General features: G+C 37.6%; 1 protein-coding gene across 6 annotated transcripts in view; it reads left to right on the top strand.

Annotated features, from left to right (window-relative positions):
* The window catches only part of LOC107708820 (calmodulin-binding transcription activator 1-like), a 390,706-nt gene that overhangs the window by 325,932 nt on the left and 40,410 nt on the right, over positions 1 to 24,364 (top strand). For 5 of the 6 annotated variants that reach the window (XM_016513145.1, XM_016513146.1, XM_016513141.1 and 2 more), the window contains 2 exons: positions 17,579 to 17,732; positions 23,525 to 23,665. In XM_016513145.1, coding sequence (XP_016368631.1) covers positions 17,579 to 17,732; positions 23,525 to 23,665 — 295 coding nt within the window. The remainder of the gene's footprint in view (positions 1 to 17,578; positions 17,733 to 23,524; positions 23,666 to 24,364) is intronic. The other variant, XM_016513144.1, reaches the window with a different exon arrangement.

Consider the following 24,364-nt stretch of genomic DNA (forward strand, 5'->3'; position numbering starts at 1 on the left):
TGAGTAAATGATACCAGCATTTTCATTTTTGGGTGAATAATCCATTGAAGTATTTCTTTGAGGCGTATAATGGTGGAGCTTTAAAATCAGCACACTTTCAAAGAAAGTCCTTCCTAAAAAATGTAGAAATGTTTTTTGTAGTACATTAGTTATGCTGTTATTGTTCTTATTGTGTAACATCGTATTACGTAAAGCAATTTTTGGGGGGCGTGGGTTGAGGGGAATGAAGTGTTAGTTTTAGTTTTGGATTTTGCTTTTATATGGGCTTATATTATACTTTAACAGATGCATTTCAAACAAATGAGCTATGTCTGTAACATGTCTCCTGTATATTTGTAATATGTATGAACTGTTGTGTACTATTGAAAAAATACAGTATTTCTTTCCAAGAAATGTTTTTGCTTATTGCCTTACTTAAAAATCTACAATATTAGGGTGCTAAAATGCTTTTATTTATTTAAAAAGTAGTACTTATAGTTTATAGGGATGCACCGATACCGATACTGGTATCGGTATCGGGCCCGATACTGGCCTCCTGTACTCGTACTCGTACTCGTTAAAATGCCCCGATACCAAACGCCGATACCACACAGCATGTGATAAGCGCCATATTTAAACAAAGAAACACTGACAACAGACAGCAGAAAGGAGTTATGGATGTCTACTACGAAGTATATGTATGCAATGAATATAATGTTAAACATTCAGTATTAACGCCTGTATAGCTGATGTGTGCGAGCTGATAAACAAAGCACGCTGAGTGGATTGAGCGCGCGGCGGCGCAGATGCGCGAGCTTGTCGAGTGAATATACCTTTCTCACAGACATCATTGGAAAGTTTATAGTTCGGTCGGATATGTCAAAGACAAGTAAGTAAAACAATGCACAAGTTACTTAACGGTAGGGAGAGAGCGAGAGAGAGCACGCGCGCACTTCTGTTGTGTGATCTTTGATGTTCACTCACTTAGCACACGCATCATTTGGATTAAAACGAAATCGTACAAATAAAACCATTCATAGGGGCATTCACTATAATCATCATTTATTTTCAACCTTAGGCATACACGACTTTCTAGCGAAAGTGAATCTAGCAGCCTGTGTGAAATGCGCTAGACTGTACTATTCTGCATCAGTACAAACACGTGCAGGCGTTGCGTGTGTTTTGCTTGCTTGAGTGTTTCTGCATTATATGAGTGGCTTTGGAATATAAATCGCAGCACGTTTCAGATGAAAAAACGCGACTTCTATTTCTGAAAATATCACAGTTAGGAGATTTATAACGAGTGGTTCCCTGCATTATTACAGCAAAGCGCGTGATTACAGTACTAAGCCGCTGCTCTAATGCTATTAAATTAAAGATGATGTACCATAGAGCAAAAAAATGAACAGTAAAATTAACAAAAACTTGTAAAATACATTTTAATGGGCATAATTAAGTGTGAAAATAACCGAAGGATATACAGTGAAACCAAAAATGATTCAGAGACCAGATATAATTTTTGATATTTTTTTACTAGTGGGTGCAGTACACTATAGTTCATTTATGTAAGTGAGGATAGCAAAATAAAGTAAACTGTGACAAATCATACCCAAAAATTCTTCATACAGTGGACTACCAGTAAAATTGATACAAATTTGTGTCCAAAAATTATTCAGACCGAGTCTGGGAAAAAACATTGAAGTTGAGGTTTGCATGAAGCTGGGTGACAGTATGCCCAGGAGACTACAGGCTGTCATTGAGGCTAAGGGTTGCCCGACTAAGTATTGATAGTTGTGTAAATACTGTCATACTAACAGCTGTCTGAATATTTTTTGGTTGATTGTAATCTATTACATACCTTTCTATCAAAGTTATCTGACATTATCAAGCTGAATTTGTTCTGACACAGTTTAACTCTGAGTTCTTGTCATATTTTATTACCATTTTCTAAACTATAGCGAATAAACTGTGATAATGTGAGAAATGTTGAAGGTGTCTGAATAAATTTTGGTTTGACTGTATCTATTTGATAAATGAAGTTAACCAACTAACATTATACATACTCTTTTGGTTTCTGTACCCAATATTTAAAAAATGTACAAATGCAATAAAAATATTGGTATCGGTACTCGGTATCGGCAAGTACCAAAAATAAAAGTATCGGTATCGGGCGAGTACTGAAAAAAGTGGTATCGGTGCATCCCTATTATTTAGTGATATACATATCATTCCAAACCTACTGTATATGACCCAAAAAAAAAAACTAAAAATTTATATTCTGAAGCCTCACTCTGCTATTTTCCATGTAATTTATGTTTTAAAAATGACAAGAATCACCATACAATGCTCTAAGTGACTTTATAGAAAGTAATATGATAGCATTGTGGGAGGAATAGGAATAGATGAAAATTTAAGTCGTTATTTATTGATAATCTTCTCAACCTATAAGCTGTTGACCTGGCAGAATAAATCAATGAATTTAACTCATAAACAAATCAGTCTGATTCATGAACAAATAATTCAGTTCAAATTGTTAACCAGATCAACCAACTCATTTAAAAGAACCAGTTCAAAAATAATGATTTATTTAATGGTCCAGTTAATTGATTCAATTAAATGTTCTTTGAGCCAGAGTACAGCCATTCTAAAAAATGTATTTGGAAGATTACAGGAGCATATTTAATGAATAATGTGAACAAGTAATGCAATCTGTATATTTTTACAGAGAATTATATAAAGAAATACTTTATGAGTGAGCTTTAGTAAAACCTGACAGTAGTTTTTTTAATGCCAAAAGAGGGTTTGTGCTAGTGCAAGCTGTTAGTAAATCTGGCACTTAAAGCAAAGATCTATAGATCATGTTGATGGTACTTTTTTAGGAAATATAGTGCACAAGTCTTGCACTACTTTTATGATGTAACTCTGTAGAAAAAAAAATATTATCTTATTTTATTCCAGTAGTTCCATTAATATTAAATAATGACAGAATTTTCATTTTCAATTGAACAATTTTTTTATTTGACCTGGCCATAATGAATATATATATATGTATATATAATATTTTTTTTGTACCGAGCCTCTGTCACACTCTCCTCTTTCTCCATGTTTCTCTGTGACTCTCCCTTGCTCGCTCTCTCTTTGCTTTTGTCTTTACCCACTCCCCTCTCTCAGCTTCAGGGCTTTTCTGGCTTGGTATTTGCTTTAACCCCGAATCAATCTGTTTTGAGCAGAACTCATAAACTTTTCATAAGCTCAACCCTTACACCCATGTGAGTGAGCTCGTCAAGACTCCTCCGCCTGTCCTGCTGCTTGTTTGATTTTCGGCTTACTTAAGCGCGGTGCCAGACCCCACGCCGGGCCGCGTTCAGTCGCGCCACGTGTCTCCTCTCTACCGCTCGGCGAGCCACTCCTGTCTCTGCATCGATCCCAGCTGCCGTACATCTTCAGAGCGTGAGCGCTATCTAGCCGCGCCATGTTTAATTTATGTAGTGGAATGTCCACTCAGTTAGACGCCCTCAACTGTTTGGAGACGTGCCGTGCCTAACCGCTTAATGTAGTCGCTGCAATTTGTGCTGTGTTTGCCTGATTAGTGCTGAGTGACGTTTGTCCACACCCCACCTCGCCAAGGGAGGGACACAGCCGATGGATTTTGTGTTTGCTCACCGGAATGGCATCGACGTTCACGGTGATGCGTTTTGCTGTGACACCTTCCCCGACTTAATAAGCACAGGACAGACTCGCTCTTCTCTATCTTTATCATTCCCTCTCGCCCTTGCTCTCACACACACTTTAACCGAACAGCAGGTCAAACTTTTAAAAGTGTGCATCGCTAACAGGCTCACTCAGGCAGAAGTGCCATCTCAGCACCTGTGCCTTCATGATTAATACCATATTGATGATCTCAATTAATTTCCTATTACGCGGCAGCAGGTCTGCACTGCTCGGTTTCTGTCACGGCCCTAAGTTTGGACCGGGGGAGATCTCAGAGGGCAGCTGGCTCCCATTGATAGTGGGAGATTTCGGGTTGCTTGCACACTGGGGAGAGAATTTTCTGCGTAATGGTGACTGACCTTCACTGCGTATTTGTCATCCAGTAGGGAGCAAGAGCTTTTTCTTAAAGGCAACATGAAAAAGCATTTGCAATGCATATACAGTAATGGGACACATTTACATGTGAAACAGAATAATGTACTGTAGAGAGCTTGAGTTTAGCCATCTGTATGTTGAAAAGTTGACTATTATATTATTGGTTAATACAGGTGCATCTCAGTAAATTAGAATGTCGTGGAAAAGTTCATTTATTTCAGTAATTCAATCATATCACATCAGGCACCTGCAGCGCTTCTGCGAGTGGAGAAAAACATAATAAGCTAGGCTAAATGTATAGAATTAATAATAATATTATATTAATATAATTAAACAACAATAATAATAATAATAAATAGGCCTATACGAGAAATATATTTTTACTTCAATAATAAATTAAGAAAACGAAAGAAAACCTGCAACAAGTAGCCTAGTATGCAGAGTTTCGGTTCATTTTTGTGCTGCGTGAAAGGAAACAGACGGCAGAAAGCCGCATCCTTTTTTTCTTTAGGCTTATTTTACAAAAGCACAAAGATTTGTTTTTATTGTGAATGTACACAAATAAAGGCAAACCTTTTACAATTCTGATTATCTTTATGACTAAAAGGAGTAGTTGCTTTCACTGTTAGAAGGAAAAAATTCAAGTGATTGCGCCGGCGCCGCATGCGCGCATTTTTTTGTTGTTTTTTTATGCAATTTTTTTTATATACGTGTAGCGTATTTTAACCATGCAGCAAACCTCTTTAAATATTTTGACAAATTACTGAAAAAAAAATAAGTAAATGACTTTTTAAACCGTTTAACTGATTGTATTAATCGGTCAAAAATTCTTACGGTCAGTTAACGGTTAACCGGTTAAAATGAACATCCCTATTCCCCACCCACACACGCTTTGGTTACATCAGCAGAAAAGAAATATGTGTCAGTGGTAGAGAAAGTTATATTAATGATTGTGAAAAATATATTTATTTAAAATAACATGAATGTCCTTCATTGTGTACACTACCATTCGAATGCTTGGGGTCAGTAAGATTTTTAAGATAAGAAAAAAGTTTCTTCAAAAATACAATAAAAACAGTCATATTTTGAAAAATGATTGCAGTTTAAAATAATTATTTTCCATTTGAATATATTTTAAAATGTAATTTTTCCTGTGATGCAAAGCTGAATTTTCAGCAGTCCTTACTCCAGTCTTCAGTGTCACATGAACCTTTAGAAATCATTCTAATATGCTGATTTGGTGCTCAAGAAACATTTCTTATTATTATAAATGTTAAAAACCGTTGTGCTGCTTAAGATTATCATAATAAATTTTAGAAGATTATTGACATCACTAAAGATGAATATACACATGTGGTCAAAACTTTCCTTAGGCACTCACACACACATAGAGTAATTTAATTGTTTAGATCTTTTGGATTCACATTTTAGTGCTACAGAAAATGTATTTTCTTGCATTGTTTTAGCAATTTTTGTCAATTTACTCCTTTCTCTCTTCTCTTTTTCCTCACTCGTTTCACCTGCCATCATACCAATTTCAGACCCTCAGCTCTGCCCTCTGTCCAAAACCTCTGTCTCTCTTAAAGTGACTTAACTCATTCTGCCGGTCGCTAGGCAACTACTGGCTGGTTCGTGTCCCAGAGGGTGAGGGTTTATGTGTGTAGGCATCCGGGGGTGTCTCCTGAGCGCCTGCACCCTGGGGCTTTCCAGCTGGAGTGGTCAGTGTGCTCTTGGACCTCTCAGAGCTGAACTTAATATTGCAGCATTCTGATTTTGCATTCTGATTTCATGTTGTTGATGGATCATTGCCATGGAAAATGTTTTGTTTAACTGCTTTTGGTCCAGAAATTTACCCACTAGGCCATTTCCAGATTACACCGAGGCTATTGCCACAGCATCTTAAGACTATAGATGCTATCTTCTTTTATCTGCTGTCCCTGATCCTATCGGCTTATCTGTGATTCAATCAGGAACCAGGAGTCCTAGCACTCAAGGACCAGTTTGCCATACAGAGCCTTCTCCCCAAAATATAAATCATTGATGGCCTCAGCATTATCTGCACATTATGATTCTGGTATACAAGGTTCAGACTCTGGCTTAGACTCACATTTAGCATTAGAATCAAAGCTAACCCTTCCCTGCTGAAACAAAAACAGCTTAGACAAGCATGAATTTCTAATCTGGCCCAGCTTGCACTGCAAAAAAAAAAAACTAAACTGAAAAACAAGAAAACTATATTTTTCCTTCTCTAGTCAATTGGTCTTTTTTTAAGGATTTTCAACTTCTACTGAAACCAAAATAAATTAAAAATAATTAAAAAAACTCCCAAGGTCAAGGTCACTGAACTAAAACAAAATGATGTGAAGATATAACAACAGTTACAAACATTCATGCATATGTAAGCTATAAGCAAACAACATAAATAATACCCAACTAAATAATAAAGACTACAGAGGTGAGCTGAAAACAACTGAGAAAATATGTTTTTTTTTAGTTGAGATTTAAAGGAACAGATGTTGCAGAGAGTCTGCATCTCTACCATCTCCTCCTTCAAATCTCAATTAAAAACACGGAAATACTGATCTAGACAAAGAGTTTTCTCATTGTTATTTATGGTAGATAGTGCAAGATTGGTGCTGGCAGGTTAACCAGCTTCACCAAAAAGATTATTGCTGAATCTGGATGAGAAGCCTGGTTGGGGCACCATCTTCTAAAACCCAACATAAGCTGGTTAACCGGCAGGGTTAGAGCGAGTGCAAGGGCTGGCTGACTTTGCTGTGTTCTTCACTGACACATGCACTTCCTGTGAGAGACTTTGGGCATTAGGACCATAGTCACCAAGCTCCACTGTGCCCATCACAGCAGACTGATGGCTCCCAGACGGCCTGCTCCCGGTCTGCTCAGGGCAGAGCTAATGGAGAGGTAGCCCACCGGTGTTAAAGCAGCTGCCAGATGAATAGCTGAAACTCTAGTGGCAGCCAAGGTGGAATCTGTACTTTTACAGTAACACCTATACATTTTGTCCTCTGTGCTCCATGCAAACTCCAATTCGATCTGCAATGAACATGTACTCCAAAGAGACAGGAGAATACAGAATATCTTTTTGATTTTATTTTTATTTTTTGCAGAACTACATGTTGACACCTGGGCAAACACATAACGGCACGCTCCATGGACACACTCTTGTGAGCTGAGTAGTTCTGGCCCTGGAAGCTAAGTTATTTAAAGCTGGCTCTTGACTTCATCTGAGTCATTATGGGCTGCTGAATTAAACATCACAGGCCTCAGCCTCTGGCTCCTGCAGAAGCGCTCTGCCGTGCTTTGCACCGGCTCCGTCCTCTTCCTCAAAAGTTACATTCTCTAACACCACTCACGCGCTTTTCTCTCTCATGTCTGTCGAGAGGAGCCGAACTGAGACCTAACGAGAGAGAACAGCACACCACAGTCCTTGAGAAGCAGAGGATGATGCTGAGGTCGTTTAACACGCTCAAGCATGAAGTGAGAAGTTGTCAAATAGCCATGCTGCATTCCTCACCCATTTCCTACTGTGCATCCCATGGGACTGGGATTTACATGCACCTCCTGTGGTGCGTGCAGCTTTCTGGGGAGTTGCACATGGAATGTGTATGGTTGTGTGTTTGTATTGTGGGCATTAGATCTACTAGCCATCTCACAGCAGTAGCCTGAGACTGCAGGCAGAATTTGGTGGATGCCGGGGTTGGTATTTAATCAATGTTTGAATGTGTGAATATAACACAGTTCATGATTTTTAGTATTGATGTTGCTGTTGACTGAGTTGCTGCTTTCCAACAGAAGGTCATCTAAACATGTTAGATGGGTATTTCTTCAACTATCTGCACGTGTATGTCCCAGGGACTGCTTTTTATCAAAACAGATTTCAACTTTTTCTTTTATTTTTGTTACTGTATATGAATATCTTTTTTTTTTCTACTTTTAAAATGCTTTTTATGTATAGATTTTACATTTTTATTTATTCATTTAGCAAAAAGCTTTTATCCAAATCAGCTTGAATGAGGAGTACAAAATAATAAATAATACAAATTAATAAAAAATATTTAAAAATATATATATATGTTGTTGAATAATTTTATTAAAACTTGGTCAGTCTATGAAAAATATGAATTATTAGTAAAATAATGATATAATTATTTAAATCTATTATTTAAAAACATTCATCAGTTTTTCATCAACAACTTTGTCGATAATAATACATATTGTATTGTATTGTATTCATTCATTCATTCATTCCCTAAATTTTAAACTTGGTCAATCATTTTAAAAATATAAATTACTAGTAAAATAATAATATAGTGATTAATACCTGTTATTATTACTTTAGCTGTGGCATCATTTCCATTGCATCAAACTATTTTTCCCCTATTAATAAACACTTTCTTTATTCATTTTATTTTTTCCTAAACCTTACACTTGGAAAATACAATCAAAAATGGGAATTATTGTTTATTAATTTTAGGAAAAAAATGACAGAACTCAGTGTACTGTATATATGGACATAAAACCCACTGGGCCAAATATGCATCTAGTTAAAGAAACACACATATTTTACTTGCCTTTAGCTACAAAAATATGAGTATGACTTTTAAAGATAGCATTTCACATTAAGACTTTTGCTGCGAGTGACACACTGACCTCCAATGTTTTCTGCAAATATGCAAGAAAAGAAATACTCATGGCTGGTAAGCTTTCTTAATCCACTTGCTGTTGGCAAAACATTCATTTTGAACCTTATATATGGAAATTTCCATGATTGAGACTGATGTTGCTGGCTCAGCTATAAGAAAAACAAGCTGTGCTAAACAGGTGGCACTGGGAGGAAGTGACATCATCGCTTTTATAACTGCATGCAAAGTGACTTTTACCAACTTGCACTTTAAAGTGTTCTGCATATACAGGCTCATAAACATTAAAGGGTTCATAGAAGGGTCTTCCTCTGTACTAGACACAAGCTGTAGGGGATTTGCTGCACACCATCGGCTTTGACGTGTCATATACACCCACACACGCAAGCGGTTATGTACAAACACACACACACAAGCAAACCAGTCAGTAATGGGAAATAAAACTATGAAGAAAGGGGGATGTTTTGTGCCCGGCACAGCACTGAGTCAATTGACCTTGAAATGAACAGCAGCACTGGGGGACAGCGAGGTATGGATACATTTAAGAGCTGGGTGTGGGTGCCAGGGGCCAGCCTACTGCCTAATGACGGACACACTGCTTCATCCATCACCATGCTACAGCCAGGGCACCCGCCAGGGCAAGGCTTTAATCACCTCTCTCGCTCATAAACACACATACACACACACATGGCACACGCACTCTTAAAGGGACAGTTTTACCTAAATATGAAAATTCTGTCATTTACTCGCCCTTATGTTGTTCCAAAATGGTATTCATTTCAAAAAATTCAAAAATTCAAAAAATGTATTCATACAGTGAAGGTCAGTGGGGTCCACTGTTTTGACTTTTTTTATATGGACCATTTTTGTTCTGCAAATAAATCATACAGGTTTAAAATCCCACAAGGGTGAGAAAACACTGGCAGAATTGTAAATTGTGGGTTAAATATCCCTTTAAAGAGACATTTTAGTTAACTGTACAGACTGACATTATTTGCTCACACTCATGGTTATTTTTGTTAGCTAAAACCAAACAAAATATATATGAATTGCTATATTATTATGTTACTAATAATTCATATTTTGATCGATTTTACCATTTTAAGATTTAGGAAATAAGCATATTATTTATTTATCTTTAATTTATTATTAGGGCAAAATTGTTTGATGTGATGGAAATTTTGCCTCGAACTAGGGATTTTAAAAAATGAATCACTATATTAAAGTTACTTTATTTCAGCTAATTGCTAAGACAACATTTCTCATTTTTGTTAAATAATAATGAATAAAAACTAAAATTTCTAAAACTTTATTAAAATGAACACAGAAAATAAAAAAATCTAATTTAAAATATTAACAAAATATGAACAAAAACGCTGTAAAAATTATTTTTGAAATTTGTTTCACAAGACAATACTATTCTAGTCTTTCTCTAACTTTCTACTTAAAAATTACATATTTAATTAATTGTGTTACTTGCTGTCTTTGTAATTAATTGTGAAATTTACTAACAATTTCTGAGTGAAATTGTTTCTACACTATTTATTTTTCATTGTATAGTAATATACATACTAAAATAACAGTGGCATGACTTTCTTTCTTCTACTTAGAGAAGGACAGGGTTTCAAATAGGTGCACCTAAAACACATTTAGACATCTGGATTGGTCATTATATGTGCCCACATTGTATCACACACTCACATTTGCATACTGTATACTCTCTCTTGCTTTCACACACTCTAAATGCTGAACTTCACCCACATCCTTACACTCAACTATTTCCATTTCACTCCAGTGAAATCAGCTACAACCTGTTAGACACTCCATTCTCTTGAAGGTTGCTGTTTTTTCGGAGAGAGAACATTCTTGACGCTCCACTGTGACTCTGACCTCTACATCATGTCTGGAGTACATCGTATTCCTCCAGAACTGAGCCCAGCGGTACTCTGAGAGCACAACACTTCTATCAAGTTAAAAATAGTGAGACAGATGGAGACAAAAAAGTTAAATATTTGTTGCGGCATATCAGAAGTGCTGTGATTTATGTAACATGGGTTAGTGAAATGGGTCTGCTTGTACACCCAGTGGGTATGTTCCTCACCACGCTCACAAGAAATGAGTCAGAGGATCTGTCTCTCCCATGCTTTTTTCCCACAATCCTCTAGGGGTTTCCTGTCAGCCGAGTGCAGTGCTTGGCCGTGTCTTTTTGTGCCGCGGCTTTGAACTCCTCGCTGACGTTTTTTTCCTCTCAGAGCTACATAAGCACTGGTTCTTTCTTCTCTTGGACTCGTTTGTGTGCTTTTTGGCTTAATTAATATATTTAACCTTGATGAGGTTCTTGTTGTTCCAGTGCCAAGACTTTCTCTTTCAGCTTTTAAGCTTTTAGCATTTGTGCTGGTTATGTTGCGCCATAATTTCCCAAACGCTCTCCCTGTCTGTTGTTGTTCAAATAGCTACTCCTGGAAGCAAATTCGCACCAATGATTGAGATTAAGATTAATAGGATGTTATGCCAGGCAGAAACTGGTATGCGTCTCTTAAGTCAAATATGGGGACTTTGCTTATGCAGAATAAGGAATTAATATGTGCTTTACTAATATATATATATATATATATATAGTTATAATTATTATAATACATATTTTTTATTTTTTTAATGATTGTATTGGTCTCATTCGTGCTGTTAATGATAGAAGATAAAATCAGGGCTCATCTTTAAGTGTTAAGCACAAATATTTATATTAGTATTAATTTAAAACTAAACTAATAGGTATATTTTATGTATTGAAAATATATTATTTTTACATAATACATTTTATTTTAATATTTTAAGTTTAATGTGTGTTTTTAATGTATAGAAAATATAGAATCTATTGTATAAAATGCTTATTTGTAAATCATTTTTAAAGTGTAATATGTATATTCTATGCATAGAAAATATGGAATATAAAATAATTCAAACAATTTTAATAAATGATTGTACTGACTGTCTAATTTTGCCATTAATGCTAGAAAGTAAAACCTGGCTTGTTATTAAGTATTAAGCATGAATACTTACAAGTATTCTTTTAAAAAGTAAATATTGTATGTATATTTTATGTATTGAAAATGTATATGATTTGAATATTTCTATTTTAAAATGAATATGTACTTTTGAAGTATAGAAAATATATAAACCATTATATAAAATGCTTAACGTGTTAAACACATTAAAATTCTTTGCATAGAGAATATTGAATATAGAATAAGTAATTAAAATAATTTTTATAGTTGATTTGTATTGGTCTGATTGTGCCTTTAATGGGAGAAGATAAAATCAGGGCTTGTTTTTAAGTTATTTTATCTATTAAATATTTATATATATATTTATATTTATCTATTAAATATTTTTATACTACATAAGCACTGGTTCTTTCTTCTCTTGGACTCGTTTGTGTGCTTTTTGGCTTAATTAATATATTTAACCTTGATGAGGTTCTTGTTGTTCCAGTGCCAAGACTTTCTCTTTCAGCTTTTAAGCTTTTAGCATTTGTGCTGGTTATGTTGCGCCATAATTTCCCAAACGCTCTCCCTGTCTGTTGTTGTTCAAATAGCTACTCCTGGAAGCAAATTCGCACCAATGATTGAGATTAAGATTAATAGGATGTTATGCCAGGCAGAAACTGGTATGCGTCTCTTAAGTCAAATATGGGGACTTTGCTTATGCAGAATAAGGAATTAATATGTGCTTTACTAATATATATATATATATATATATATAGTTATAATTACTTGCTCATGTTTGTGCTGCCATTTACACACCAAAAACGTCACTTCCTGCAGGATGATGTCATGTATGTCACAAAATGTGTGTGTAATATTTTGTCCAGTTTATTTAGACATATTTAATGGGGACATAAAAACAGAAGTGACTCATTCACATGACCGGAAGCAGCAATCCTGCTTCAAAACAAGTAACATAATGTTCTCATTTGTCCAGATCTGAACCAGCGCAGCTAAATATGAAGCCCAAATGACCTGCTTTCAGACAAGTCCAACTCAAAGACAATTTCATACGCACAGGCACTTATCTGCCAGAACACGCCGTCCCACCCCCACGCTGCAATAAATCATCCGTAATATGTAGATACCTATTTGAAACCCTGTCCTTCTTCCCAGCCCTTCAGGTTGGAGTTGATGCTGGCTGGAGGCAGGCCCGAGTAATGACCCTGAAGCTATTACTAGTGGATATTTATAGCACTCAGGGCCAGCTATGGGGCAGCACTCATGACCACATTGGCTTCATGCATGTGGGCGTCCAGCTACTAGTTGCCAGGTTACCACAGTGCTTCCAGGTACCTGTGTGTCCCCCAGACGCGCATACACACACACACACACAAACACACAGAGAAACACCTTTAGAATTTAGATCTGCTTTCTTTCTGCAGGCTTAAAGCAAAAAAAAAAAAAACAAGCTTTAATTGTTTTTCTTGCTTACCAATGAAAAACTTGACTCGAGTAAGAAAACAATTTCTGTGAATTCAAGCACAGAACACTTCCTAATGAAGTTTTTTTTAACCTTAATTTAGCTTTTAATGCTCTTAAATAGTGAAGTCAAGGGATAAACACAGGTTCTGTGGACCGGTTGTATAAGATCTACACGCCTCTGCACTCCAGGGATGAGCCTAGCGTAAAGGTGCTGAGCTCTAATGAATGCCTTTAATAATGAAAAATGCCGTTTGCGCAATACCACAAGCCCTGCACACGCTGCAACTCTATCCAAACTTCGGCTCCCTTCTCCCACATCAACAAACCTGGAAGCAAGCCCTGGTTCTCCATGGAGGTGTACCACAAACATGGTCTAAAGATTACATTGCACAATTAATCAATACCTTAATGAGATCCCATTTTCTCCACCAAATAGTATCCAGGCCGAAAGTTTCCTCCTCCTTTAGTTTGTTGGATGAAAACTTGCATTATTAAAAGAGAGCAGCCAGCAGGAAATTAAATTAAATTAAGTTTGCATCCTGATAGATTTATTAGACACTCCACATTTTCATTGTGTTGTTGTGCCATCGGAAAGAGAGTGAGGGTCTTGAGGGGGTGCAAGCGTGATTGTGTGGGTGCGTGAAGAGATAGAGCGAGAAAGGAGTGAGCTGTAGATGTCATACGCTTGTGGCTCACTCTTGAATTTACGACTGAAGCACAGCTTCACAGATTACTTGTATTTGGATGGGTTGTAAGTCTGCCAAATGTGCATTGTAAAACAGGGACGAATGTATCTGCGTAGGAGGGATCGAAAAAAGGAATGTGCGTGTGTGTGTGTGTGTGTGTGTGTGTGTGCGTGCGTGCGTGCGTGTGTGTGTGTGCATGTGTGCGTGTGCATGCGTGTGTGCGTGTATGTGGTGGTCATGGATGTATTGGCTTCTGTTTGTATGTATGTGGGTTTTTTTGTTGTTGTTTTTATTTTGAAAGGGTGAATATGTGAGTTGGCTGTCTTTTTTACTCTGTATGCTTATATGAATTTCATGAAATATCAGTGTCATAATTCACCCCAAAATCAATTGGAAAAATAAAAGAAATTATTTTTTTGCGTAAGAAAATCAAGCTTATTTTAGGACCATTAAGATTTTTGATTTGTGACTATTTTATTTAAACGAAATCTGAAAAAAATACATTATTTTAAGCAAAAAAAAATAATTATTATATATATATATATATAACCAGACATTTTGACCCATGCAGTTTCACCGGTATATGCTTGAGAATGTTTTTATGTTTGTCTGGTTTTTACTTACCCCTCTCATGCTGGTTAAGGATTGAGGGCATGGCCTGGTGCTCACCACAGCTGCTTGTGCCATATGGAGATGTAGTGCTGGTGCGTGCTTCCACAAGCTCACGGCCACAGCAGCAGTGCATCCTCAGCTCGCCCTCCCCAACCATGCACCGGTCCAGCACACTCCCTCCATCCACTTGAAAGAGAATAGTACACCAGAACTTGCTCTTAAAATCCTCTCGTGAAGACAGATTTCCTATGCATTTCATTTTTAAATCAAATCTTTTCCTTTTAATCCATCAAAGGTGCTGTTCAAACACCTTGACACATTCACTTTGAATATCAAGTGTGCTGGTTGAAGAGTTCAATCAAAAGTTCTCGCTGTGAATTACAGGGCTGTTTGATTTTCAGTGCTCTGAATTTAGCTTTTGATTTGTTCTGTCGCCCTTTTCCGTCCTGCTGATTTTGTCCCCTCTCTCAGTGGTCACTGTTCAAGGCTTGTTAGTCCCACGCAGAGATTGTCAATTCTCTTTCTAATTGTGATTTGCAGTCCATTCAGTTGTAGTCAGAAGACTGTTTGAGAGAGGAAATGTCAGTCTGAACCTGCCTGGTCATCAGCACTGTAATAGAGGGGTTCAGAGATGTCTAGTATGACACAAGCTTTGTCTGAAACTAAAGCAGCTTCCATCAACGGCTAAACAGGCAGCATTTAGTATGAAGGTACCTTCTAAGGATACTAGTTTTAGACCAGATTTCCAATGCATCATGACGTTTTGGCTCATCTGTGGATTATCTATCCCTCTGAAAATGTTTAGCCTGGGTTTCTCTTATATCGGTGAATTTCCCAAGAAATGTCTGGGTCATAATTCACCCCAAAATCAAAAGAAAAAAAAAAAGAAAATAAAGTCTATATTTGAGGCCATTAATATATTATATTATATTATATTATATTATATTATATTATATTTATGTGTATATTTGGCTAACAATGCTCATTTGTTAATCAGTTAATCAAAATAAATTATAAATGTATACATTTATTTATTAAAATAAAGTTATACGTTTATTTAATAATACATGTATTACTAAATTATATTATTTATTATGATAAAAATAATAAATAATACATAAAAATCATTATTAAAAATATAAATAATAAAAAAAAATAGTTTAAATAAATATACTACTTTCAACTGCTCTAATTTTGAGATTGTGGGATATCATACAGTAGGCAGCGCAGTGTATATTTCATCAGTATGTGTTATCTTCTGACCAGGTGAATGTATTTTAGTAGTAAAGACAGAATGTTTTGCAAATGTTTATTCTTACCTTTGTATATACTGCCTGCTAAGGCAGCATTTATTAGCTTTCGGACATGGCATGATCAGGTGTGGTTGCCATGGTGCTTTCTGTAAAAGTGCCAGCGGCTGTATGAATGTCTTTCTTTGTGTGTATTACCCCATTGAGCATGCAGTACGCATAGATTTTGCGCATGTACGTCGAAGTGTAATGCTGCAGGCCGGGAGGCAGCGCAGAACCGCAGCCCCCAATTCACTCAGCACGTAATGCTCATAAAACTAATAAAAATGCTAATGAAAGGGACAGTTTTCTTCAGTGTTTCAGTGTACGGATTTGGTTTTCGTGTATGCGTTATGTATCTGTGTTTCACATGACATTCAAATGTTGGTGTGCTGGAACGAGTCAGATTTTGTGAGTGAGTGTGTGTGTGTGTGTGTGTGTGTGTGTGATCTCCGTGGTGACAGGGGACTGCTTGTTCTGTGACTGTTTACAACACTTTGTAATCATCGCAATTTATGATTACAGAACAGAATTGTTGTTATTCACTCTGGCTAGATATGCTTTAAACAACGCTTTTATTCATAAGCTGTCAAAATGTATCCAGCGAACACTTGCTGACTTCAAATTGATAGAATTTGTTTATATATATACACCAAGCCCTTACTTTGAGTTGACAACCGTAATGTTACAAAAAAAAACAGGTGCTTTGTAAGCCTCACACAACTCCCTCCTGTGTTCACATGAAGATCCCTGTTTGGGATGATCTGTCCCTGGTTTTATCCTCTCTGTGAATAACTTTGGCACTATGTACCATCAGTAAACAGTTGCGCCACTTTTGCGCACAAACGGTTTTATTCACTAACCGCTCTTGGCTTAACCAGGCGCCGCTTTGTGTATTTAAATTAAATCATTGTCATTCTTTTCAGCACAAACACGCCTTCTTTCTATGTAAATTAGGTTTATTATAGATTACACCTTATTCACAAGACTCAGCGCTATTTGCCTGTGCAATTAATGTTGCGCTTGTTCTGCCTGTGGAAAGCAGACTCTAAGCAATTTTATACAGAATAGTAGACGTTTGTGTGTTTTCTAGCAATAATTCCTCAAATGATGGAGAAGAACAGGCAGTGAATGACATATTTCACTTAATTCTCTATTTCAGTCACTCCATAAATGTGGTCAAGTGGCTAGCTGCTAAATATGCTAACTAGTGATGAACATGCATTAACAATTTTTATTCATTATTTTTATGTGTATGTATGTTGTTGCCCCACACTAACCGCTCTTGGCTTAACCAGGCGCCGCTTTGTGTATTTAAATTAAATCATTGTCATTCTTTTCAGCACAAACACGCCTTCTTTCTATGTAAATTAGGTTTATTATAGATTACACCTTATTCACAAGACTCAGCGCTATTTGCCTGTGCAATTAATGTTGCGCTTGTTCTGCCTGTGGAAAGCAGACTCTAAGCAATTTTATACAGAATAGTAGACGTTTGTGTGTTTTCTAGCAATAATTCCTCAAATGATGGAGAAGAACAGGCAGTGAATGACATATTTCACTTAATTCTCTATTTCAGTCACTCCATAAATGTGGTCAAGTGGCTAGCTGCTAAATATGCTAACTAGTGATGAACATGCATTAACAATTTTTATTCATTATTTTTATGTGTATGTATGTTGTTGCCCCATCTGTTTCCAGGGTACTACTGCTTCTTCAGTCAGACCTTTCTACTCACCACACCTCATCATCTTTTTTTATTTTCCTCTTTCTGTCTCTTGGTCCTGTCCTTTCTCCAGAACCCAGACATTGTCCTGGTCCACTACCTGAATGTGCCAGCTATCGAGGATTGTGGGAAGCCATGTGGGCCCATCCTGTGCTCCATCAATACAGACAAGAAAGAATGGGCCAAATGGACGAAGGAGGAACTCATTGGCCAGCTGAAACCCATGTGTGAGTGTCCAATCATATTCCATCAACTGAATGCATAACCTGTCTCTTCTTATGCATGTTTTAAGTGATCACTGCAAACAGTGTTTCAAGAAATACCATTACCAAACTGCCATTCAAAGGTTTGGGGTCAGTATAATTTAATTTATTAATCTTTTCTTTTTTTGACTTAGATGTTGCATTTATTTAATCAAAAATATTATTATATTATATTATAAAACACAGTGATATTGTGAAATATGTAATACAACTTAAAATAACTCTTTTCTCATTTGATATGTTTTTGTTAAAAACAGTTGTGCACCTTAATATTTTTTTGTGAAAACCATGCTAATTTTTTTTTTCAGGATTCTTTGATGAATAGAAAGATCAAATGAACAGCATTTATTTGAAATAGATTTTTTTAATAATGTAAAAGTATTTCCTGTCATTTCTGATTAATTTAATGCATCCTTGGTGAATAGAAGTATTTATGTAAAAAAAAAAAAAAAGTACTAACCATACTTCATATCTCCATATTACCTATCTTGAAATTGATTTTCACATTTTTAATGTTACATATCTTTATTACATTTTACAGAATAATATTAGATGTAGCAAATTTGCATCTCAGTTAAATCTAATTAAATTTTTTTTCTGGAAAACAAAACAAAGATACTGTGAATGTTTTGCACTCTAGAAAAGGCCTTTGTGAGAAATCAGTGTCCACTGTGGTTCACACTGCCCCAACAATCCCCAACAGCTGTTGGTTCTGGTTAGGGCAGTGTAAACTAGCCTAACGATACTTGACAATGTCTTCTGTAATTTCTGTATTATTTATGCAAGCCCGGTGCTGTTTTAGTTTTGCAATGTTTCATGAGAGGTTAGTCTTTCCCAGCTCAGCCTACTCCAGGCAAATGTTACCTGCTGCAACTTGTGCCCTTGTTCATAGCAGGAGTCTCCATGTGGAAGCCTTGACATGATTATTACCTCACCCACTCCGAGGGTGTCCCAGGGTCAGTGGAGCCTCTTGCCTGCGTCTCACTGTCCAGAGTGATAAAGCACGTTGGTTTCCAGTCAGTCAGTGGAGGAGAGCAGTGATGTATTGATTGATGCCAGTGAGTGGGTGGAAGAGTGTCTGACTCACCAGAAATCCCTTCACACGTCCAGCACCGCTTTGCCCGTGCTTTATGCTTACACTGTGTTTATGTTTTCGTCTACGACAGGTCTAGGTCACAGAACTGACCAGAGGAAACCTGTCTCATGAGGATGTTGTAAAAAAGCGGACGGCGGCGTGCATATAATCATGTTTACCCTGAGTCTTATGAGGACACGTCTCTGTATGTGATGCCTAGCATTGATCATTTGAACTAGGACAGGGCTGTCAAGGTAATGAATATATGAAGTCGGATCCCTCGCGTCAGCACTTTTAGACACAGGATGTCAGCGAGGAGAATACAGACGAGCTCAGCTGACATTGTAATCGCTGCCGCGTGTTACGATCCCCTTAAGAGCTCTCATGGCAATCACTTAAGAGCTCCCTTTCACATTGACTTTAAGACACGTGCAGTAAACTAATGTGTTCATTACACTCCATGCCTGATCTATCCCAAAACCATTTGCCGTAATGCATGCAAGTCATTAACGTTGCAAATGGTGTGGACAATGGCAAAGGTGCGAGATGTCTTCCACCGGTCAGGCCCGGTGCACTGAGACTAGGATAATAAGGCCACAAGATTCACCCTCATAATCTTCAAACAACCATCCGTGATGTGAGCTCATCTGAAGAGCAACAGTACCACCTAGTGGTGGCGCTGCAGACATGCAGCCTGTTGATAGTCGGAGATTCATTGTAAACCTTATTAGCCATGCATAATTCATGGTTGCATTATACATCAGCTCTACAAACCCAATGTGTTCCCTTGAGTGAACCATATCATACGAAAACAGCTTGCATTCATTAACAGGACGAGGTGTGCAGTTGGGATTGAATGCTTTAGGAGCGATGCATTCCTCGACTGACAGTCCTCAGAGAAAGACTTCTGTAACTGTCGATAGGTTGCGGAGAAGTTTCTGTTTCTCCGCTTTAAACATTTTTAATGCATTTGCATCAGATATCTTAGAAATGCATCGGTGTTGAGGTTGTGTCATCACCTGCTTTGCACGAAATAAGCGTTTCGTCATTGCAGTGTGAAATATAGATTAGTTATTTTTGCCTTCAAGCGCTGTTATGCAGGGTGATTTAGAAGTTTTTACAAAGCTTCTGAGATGTATTGTAATTCATCATCAAAGCTTTAAGCTCTCCTGTTATCTAGAAGTCTACCTTATTGCATTATAAGAAACATTTAATAAAATCCTTCATTTTTTCTGACCGTTATCTCATTATTGTACTTAAAAGTAAACAATTCCTTTTTTTCACCAATAACTCTTTGGTTCTTCTTTTATTTAGTTCAACCACTGTCATATAGAGAACACTTTTCACAATCTAATGAATTCTAGATTTGTAGTTGTTAAATATCTATTATCACTTAGAAATACATCATCTTACCCTAGTCAAATAGATTGCAAACGTTGTTTCATGTTGAAGTAGGTGTGTGCAGCAGAGGTCAGATGGCAGGTCATGGAAGGCAACGGTTGCTTAGTCACACTACAGCTGGAAAGAAGAATGCGCCGGCCTGATTCATTCCTCTCCGCTGATGTTATTTAAGAGACCGGGGACCAGCCATGCCTGAAGCCCCCTCACTGCTGCATGAGCAGATGATCAGACAGTGGTTATAAACATACACACACACGCACAGCAGGGTGCGAGATATCTGATGTGATTTATGTTTCCTGGAGATAGGCTGCGATTAAAGATACAAGTTGATGGGTGTGGTTATGAGGTGCTTTGAGCTTGTGGATTGGTGGCGCTGCAGACATGCAGCCTGTTGATAGTCGGAGATTCATTGTAAACCTTATTAGCCATGCATAATTCATGGTTGCATTATACATCAGCTCTACAAACCCAATGTGTTCCCTTGAGTGAACCATATCATACGAAAACAGCTTGCATTCAATAACAGGACGAGGTGTGCAGTTGGGATTGAATGCTTTAGGAGCGATGCATTCCTCGACTGACAGTCCTCAGAGAAAGACTTCTGTAACTGTCGATAGGTTGCGGAGAAGTTTCTGTTTCTCCGCTTTAAACATTTTTAATGCATTTGCATCAGATATCGTAGAAATGAATCAGTGATGAGGTTGCGTCATCACCTGCTTTGCACAAAAGGAGTGTTTCAACATTGTAGTGTGAAATATAGATTAGTTATTTTTGCCTTCAAGCGCTGTTATGCAGGGTGATTTAGAAGTTTTTACAAAGCTTCTGAGATGTATTGTAATTCATCATCAAAGCTTTAAGCTCTCCTGTTATCTAGAAGTCTACCTTATTGCATTATAAGAAACATTTAATAAAATCCTTCATTTTTTCTGACCGTTATCTCATTATTGTACTTAAAAGTAAACAATTCCTTTTTTTCACCAATAACTCTTTGGTTCTTCTTTTATTTAGTTCAACCACTGTCATATAGAGAACACTTTTCACAATCTAATGAATTCTAGATTTGTAGTTGTTAAATATCTATTATCACTTAGAAATACATCATCTTACCCTAGTCAAATAGATTGCAAACGTTGTTTCATGTTGAAGTAGGTGTGTGCAGCAGAGGTCAGATGGCAGGTCATGGAAGGCAACGGTTGCTTAGTCACACTACAGCTGGAAAGAAGAATGCGCCGGCCTGATTCATTCCTCTCCGCTGATGTTATTTAAGAGACCGGGGACCAGCCATGCCTGAAGCCCCCTCACTGCTGCATGAGCAGATGATCAGACAGTGGTTATAAACATACACACACACGCACAGCAGGGTGCGAGATATCTGATGTGATTTATGTTTCCTGGAGATAGGCTGCGATTAAAGATACAAGTTGATGGGTGTGGTTATGAGGTGCTTTGAGCTTGTGGATATGGATGTGGCTGGCGGAGAGAATGTTTGATTTGATTTGTCAGCAGCATTTAATCCAGAAGTTTCAAAGTCTTCCAACGCCCTAAAATTAATAACATATACACAAATGTAATTGTAAACGTAAATACAATTAAGAATAAATGCAATATTAAACAAATATTGTTTAAAAGTTAAATGTACAAAAGAAGTTTCTTTTGTAATTTAATATGCCATTTGTTAAATTTGTCTACATTTTCTATCATATTTTCAATTATACAGATATTTTACTAATCTTAATTACTTAGTTTTAAATGGCCCTGTGGTGTGATAAATCAGTTTTATTATTATTACAAATATTTTATAAAAATGTTTGTTTTGTGTACATGTCACCAAAACGTTGCATTAAAATATGATTTGCAAGCTAGACTATTAACATTCTAAAAAATATTTTGTAATGTTAGATTTTTATATTAACATTCATATTAATATTTTATCTAAATATTTATTAATTACACTTTCCCTTAACAATTGCATTTTTTAAAAATACTTTTAGATGAAAAACAGGACAGCTGAAACGACATGAAATTACACAACTACCCAAATATTTTCTTGAGCACCCAGAGGACACTCTGTGCTCCCCCCGGGGATGTGTGCAGTGCACCCCAGTTTAGGCACGGCTGCACTAAGGAAATATGAATTTCATTCCTCAACAACATTCGGAGATACTCAGACTCTGCGTTTCTGTGTAGTGGAGCAGACACAAGGAACATTGCCAGATGGGCTGTTTGAGCAAAGGACCGATAGTTTGAAGAACTGCATTAGTAACGGCAGGCCACTTTGGACTGAAGTGCGGGAGAATCCCTTCAAGTCTAAATCAGAGGATTCTTCTTCAGATCCTCGCAGTCAACGCCTCCTGCCGATGTCACGGCATATCCACCAAACCAGCTTGGCCTTTCATTACATGACCTGCCTTGTGCTGCGATTCTGGTTCAGGCTCATGCTGTGAGATTGATTTGTCTGTTCAAGCATGGTCATGCTGGTGTAATGGCTTATGGAACGCCGCTGCGATTCTCTGGCCAAACGCGGAATGGCAGAGCTCAGCAGAGCAGAGAAACCTGCTGTGTATGTGACAACTGTTGTGCCTGCTCTGGCTGGTGATGCAGCACTGTTTGCGAGTTCAAGCCAAACGCTTTTGTCTCTTTTATCTATTTTTGTCTCTGTGTCTGTTTCTCCCTTCGCCTCCCTTTTCCTCCCCTCGCTTTCACATGCAATCTCACCTCAGCTTGTTACGCTCACTGAAGTAGCAAAGCGTGCACAAGCCGTATTAAGGTATCTCGATGCTGTTTGATATTCTAAATACCGTTCCTCTCCAGAGATCAGCACATTTCCTTTGTTGCATTTCTTTTTCCTTTTGCCATTTTACCGTTTCAGTTGTTGTTATTGTTCTTTTTCTCAGAGGAGAGAGGCTGAGCTTTGAAACGGTGATGGCAACAGAGGGCGCAAACTGCAAAAAGCACCTTGTCAAAGGGCAGGGGCTTTTACTTCAGCTGAAGTGAGACGAGGAAGACTTTTGCTCTGTGTTTTTCCTCCCACGTCAGCTGAAAATTCACTCTTAACAGGCCCAAATCTGTTCTTGAACTTTCCATGTTCCCGTCCGAGGTCAGAAAGTAGACAAAAAAGAATTACTCTTTTTCTCATTGTACTCTTTTTCTGGACAAAGTGGTTTTGATATGGAGTCTGGCTCTGAGGTAAGGTCAGGGATGTAGTGCACAGGCGGGGTGGGGGAGGGCTGGAAGGCTCGGCTGGTGGGCTGACGACTGTGTCTCCTCTCTCCCTCGGCAGTTCATGGCATCAAGTGGACTTGCAGCAATGGGAACAGCAGCTCTGGCTTCTCTGTGGAGCAGCTGGTGCAGCAGATACTGGACAGCCACCAGACCAAGCCTCCTCCCCGGACTCACAACTGCCTCTGCACTGGCACTCTGGGTAAGGGACAGAAAGGAGGGCTGGGGTGTGGGAATGAGAGGCCATCAGAAAGACACAGGTAGAGACGGAGGGAGCGGGTAGTGCTTTAAATATGTCTGCAAGAACTGTAAAAGATGAGGTGAGTGTAGAGCAGGCTGAAAGCCTAATTAGAGTAGCGTCCAGGCTGAACATTTCACAGAAGTGCTGATTTATTGAGCTGTCTGTTGCAATGACACCACTGGGGGGCGTAATGTTCCTGTGTATCTGTGCAGTCAGTCTTTTTTTACTCAAGCATACAACAAATGAATTTTCACCTTATACTTCATCACAAATATCCAGCACAGCACTTTACAATCCCATGGTGTTGCTCCTATAGGGTGCCGTTACTCTGAAGCAAATTGAATTGCGTGTTTAAAACAAATGATTGTGGGGTAGATGGATTGCCATTTGTTGTATGTTCATATAAAATTCAATTGCCAAGTATGCAGTAAAATGACTAATGCGACACATCAGCCATTTATTAACAAAACGGGAAAGCTATGTGTTGGCTTCTTGTGAAACGATTAATATTGATGATTGATGGTCTCTATAAAGATGTAAATTAATCTCAATGTTCATTCAAAGCATCAGCATCAAAGCATTTTATTCCATTTCAAAGGCATTATGTGGCTCATTCTTTGAAATGCTCTTCTTCTGATGTACAAAGAAAACAGAGACTCT

The sequence above is a fragment of the Sinocyclocheilus rhinocerous genome, unplaced genomic scaffold (assembly GCF_001515625.1).
Source record: "Sinocyclocheilus rhinocerous isolate Xijiao unplaced genomic scaffold, SAMN03320098_v1.1 scaffold1406, whole genome shotgun sequence".
NCBI lineage: Eukaryota > Metazoa > Chordata > Actinopteri > Cypriniformes > Cyprinidae > Sinocyclocheilus > Sinocyclocheilus rhinocerous.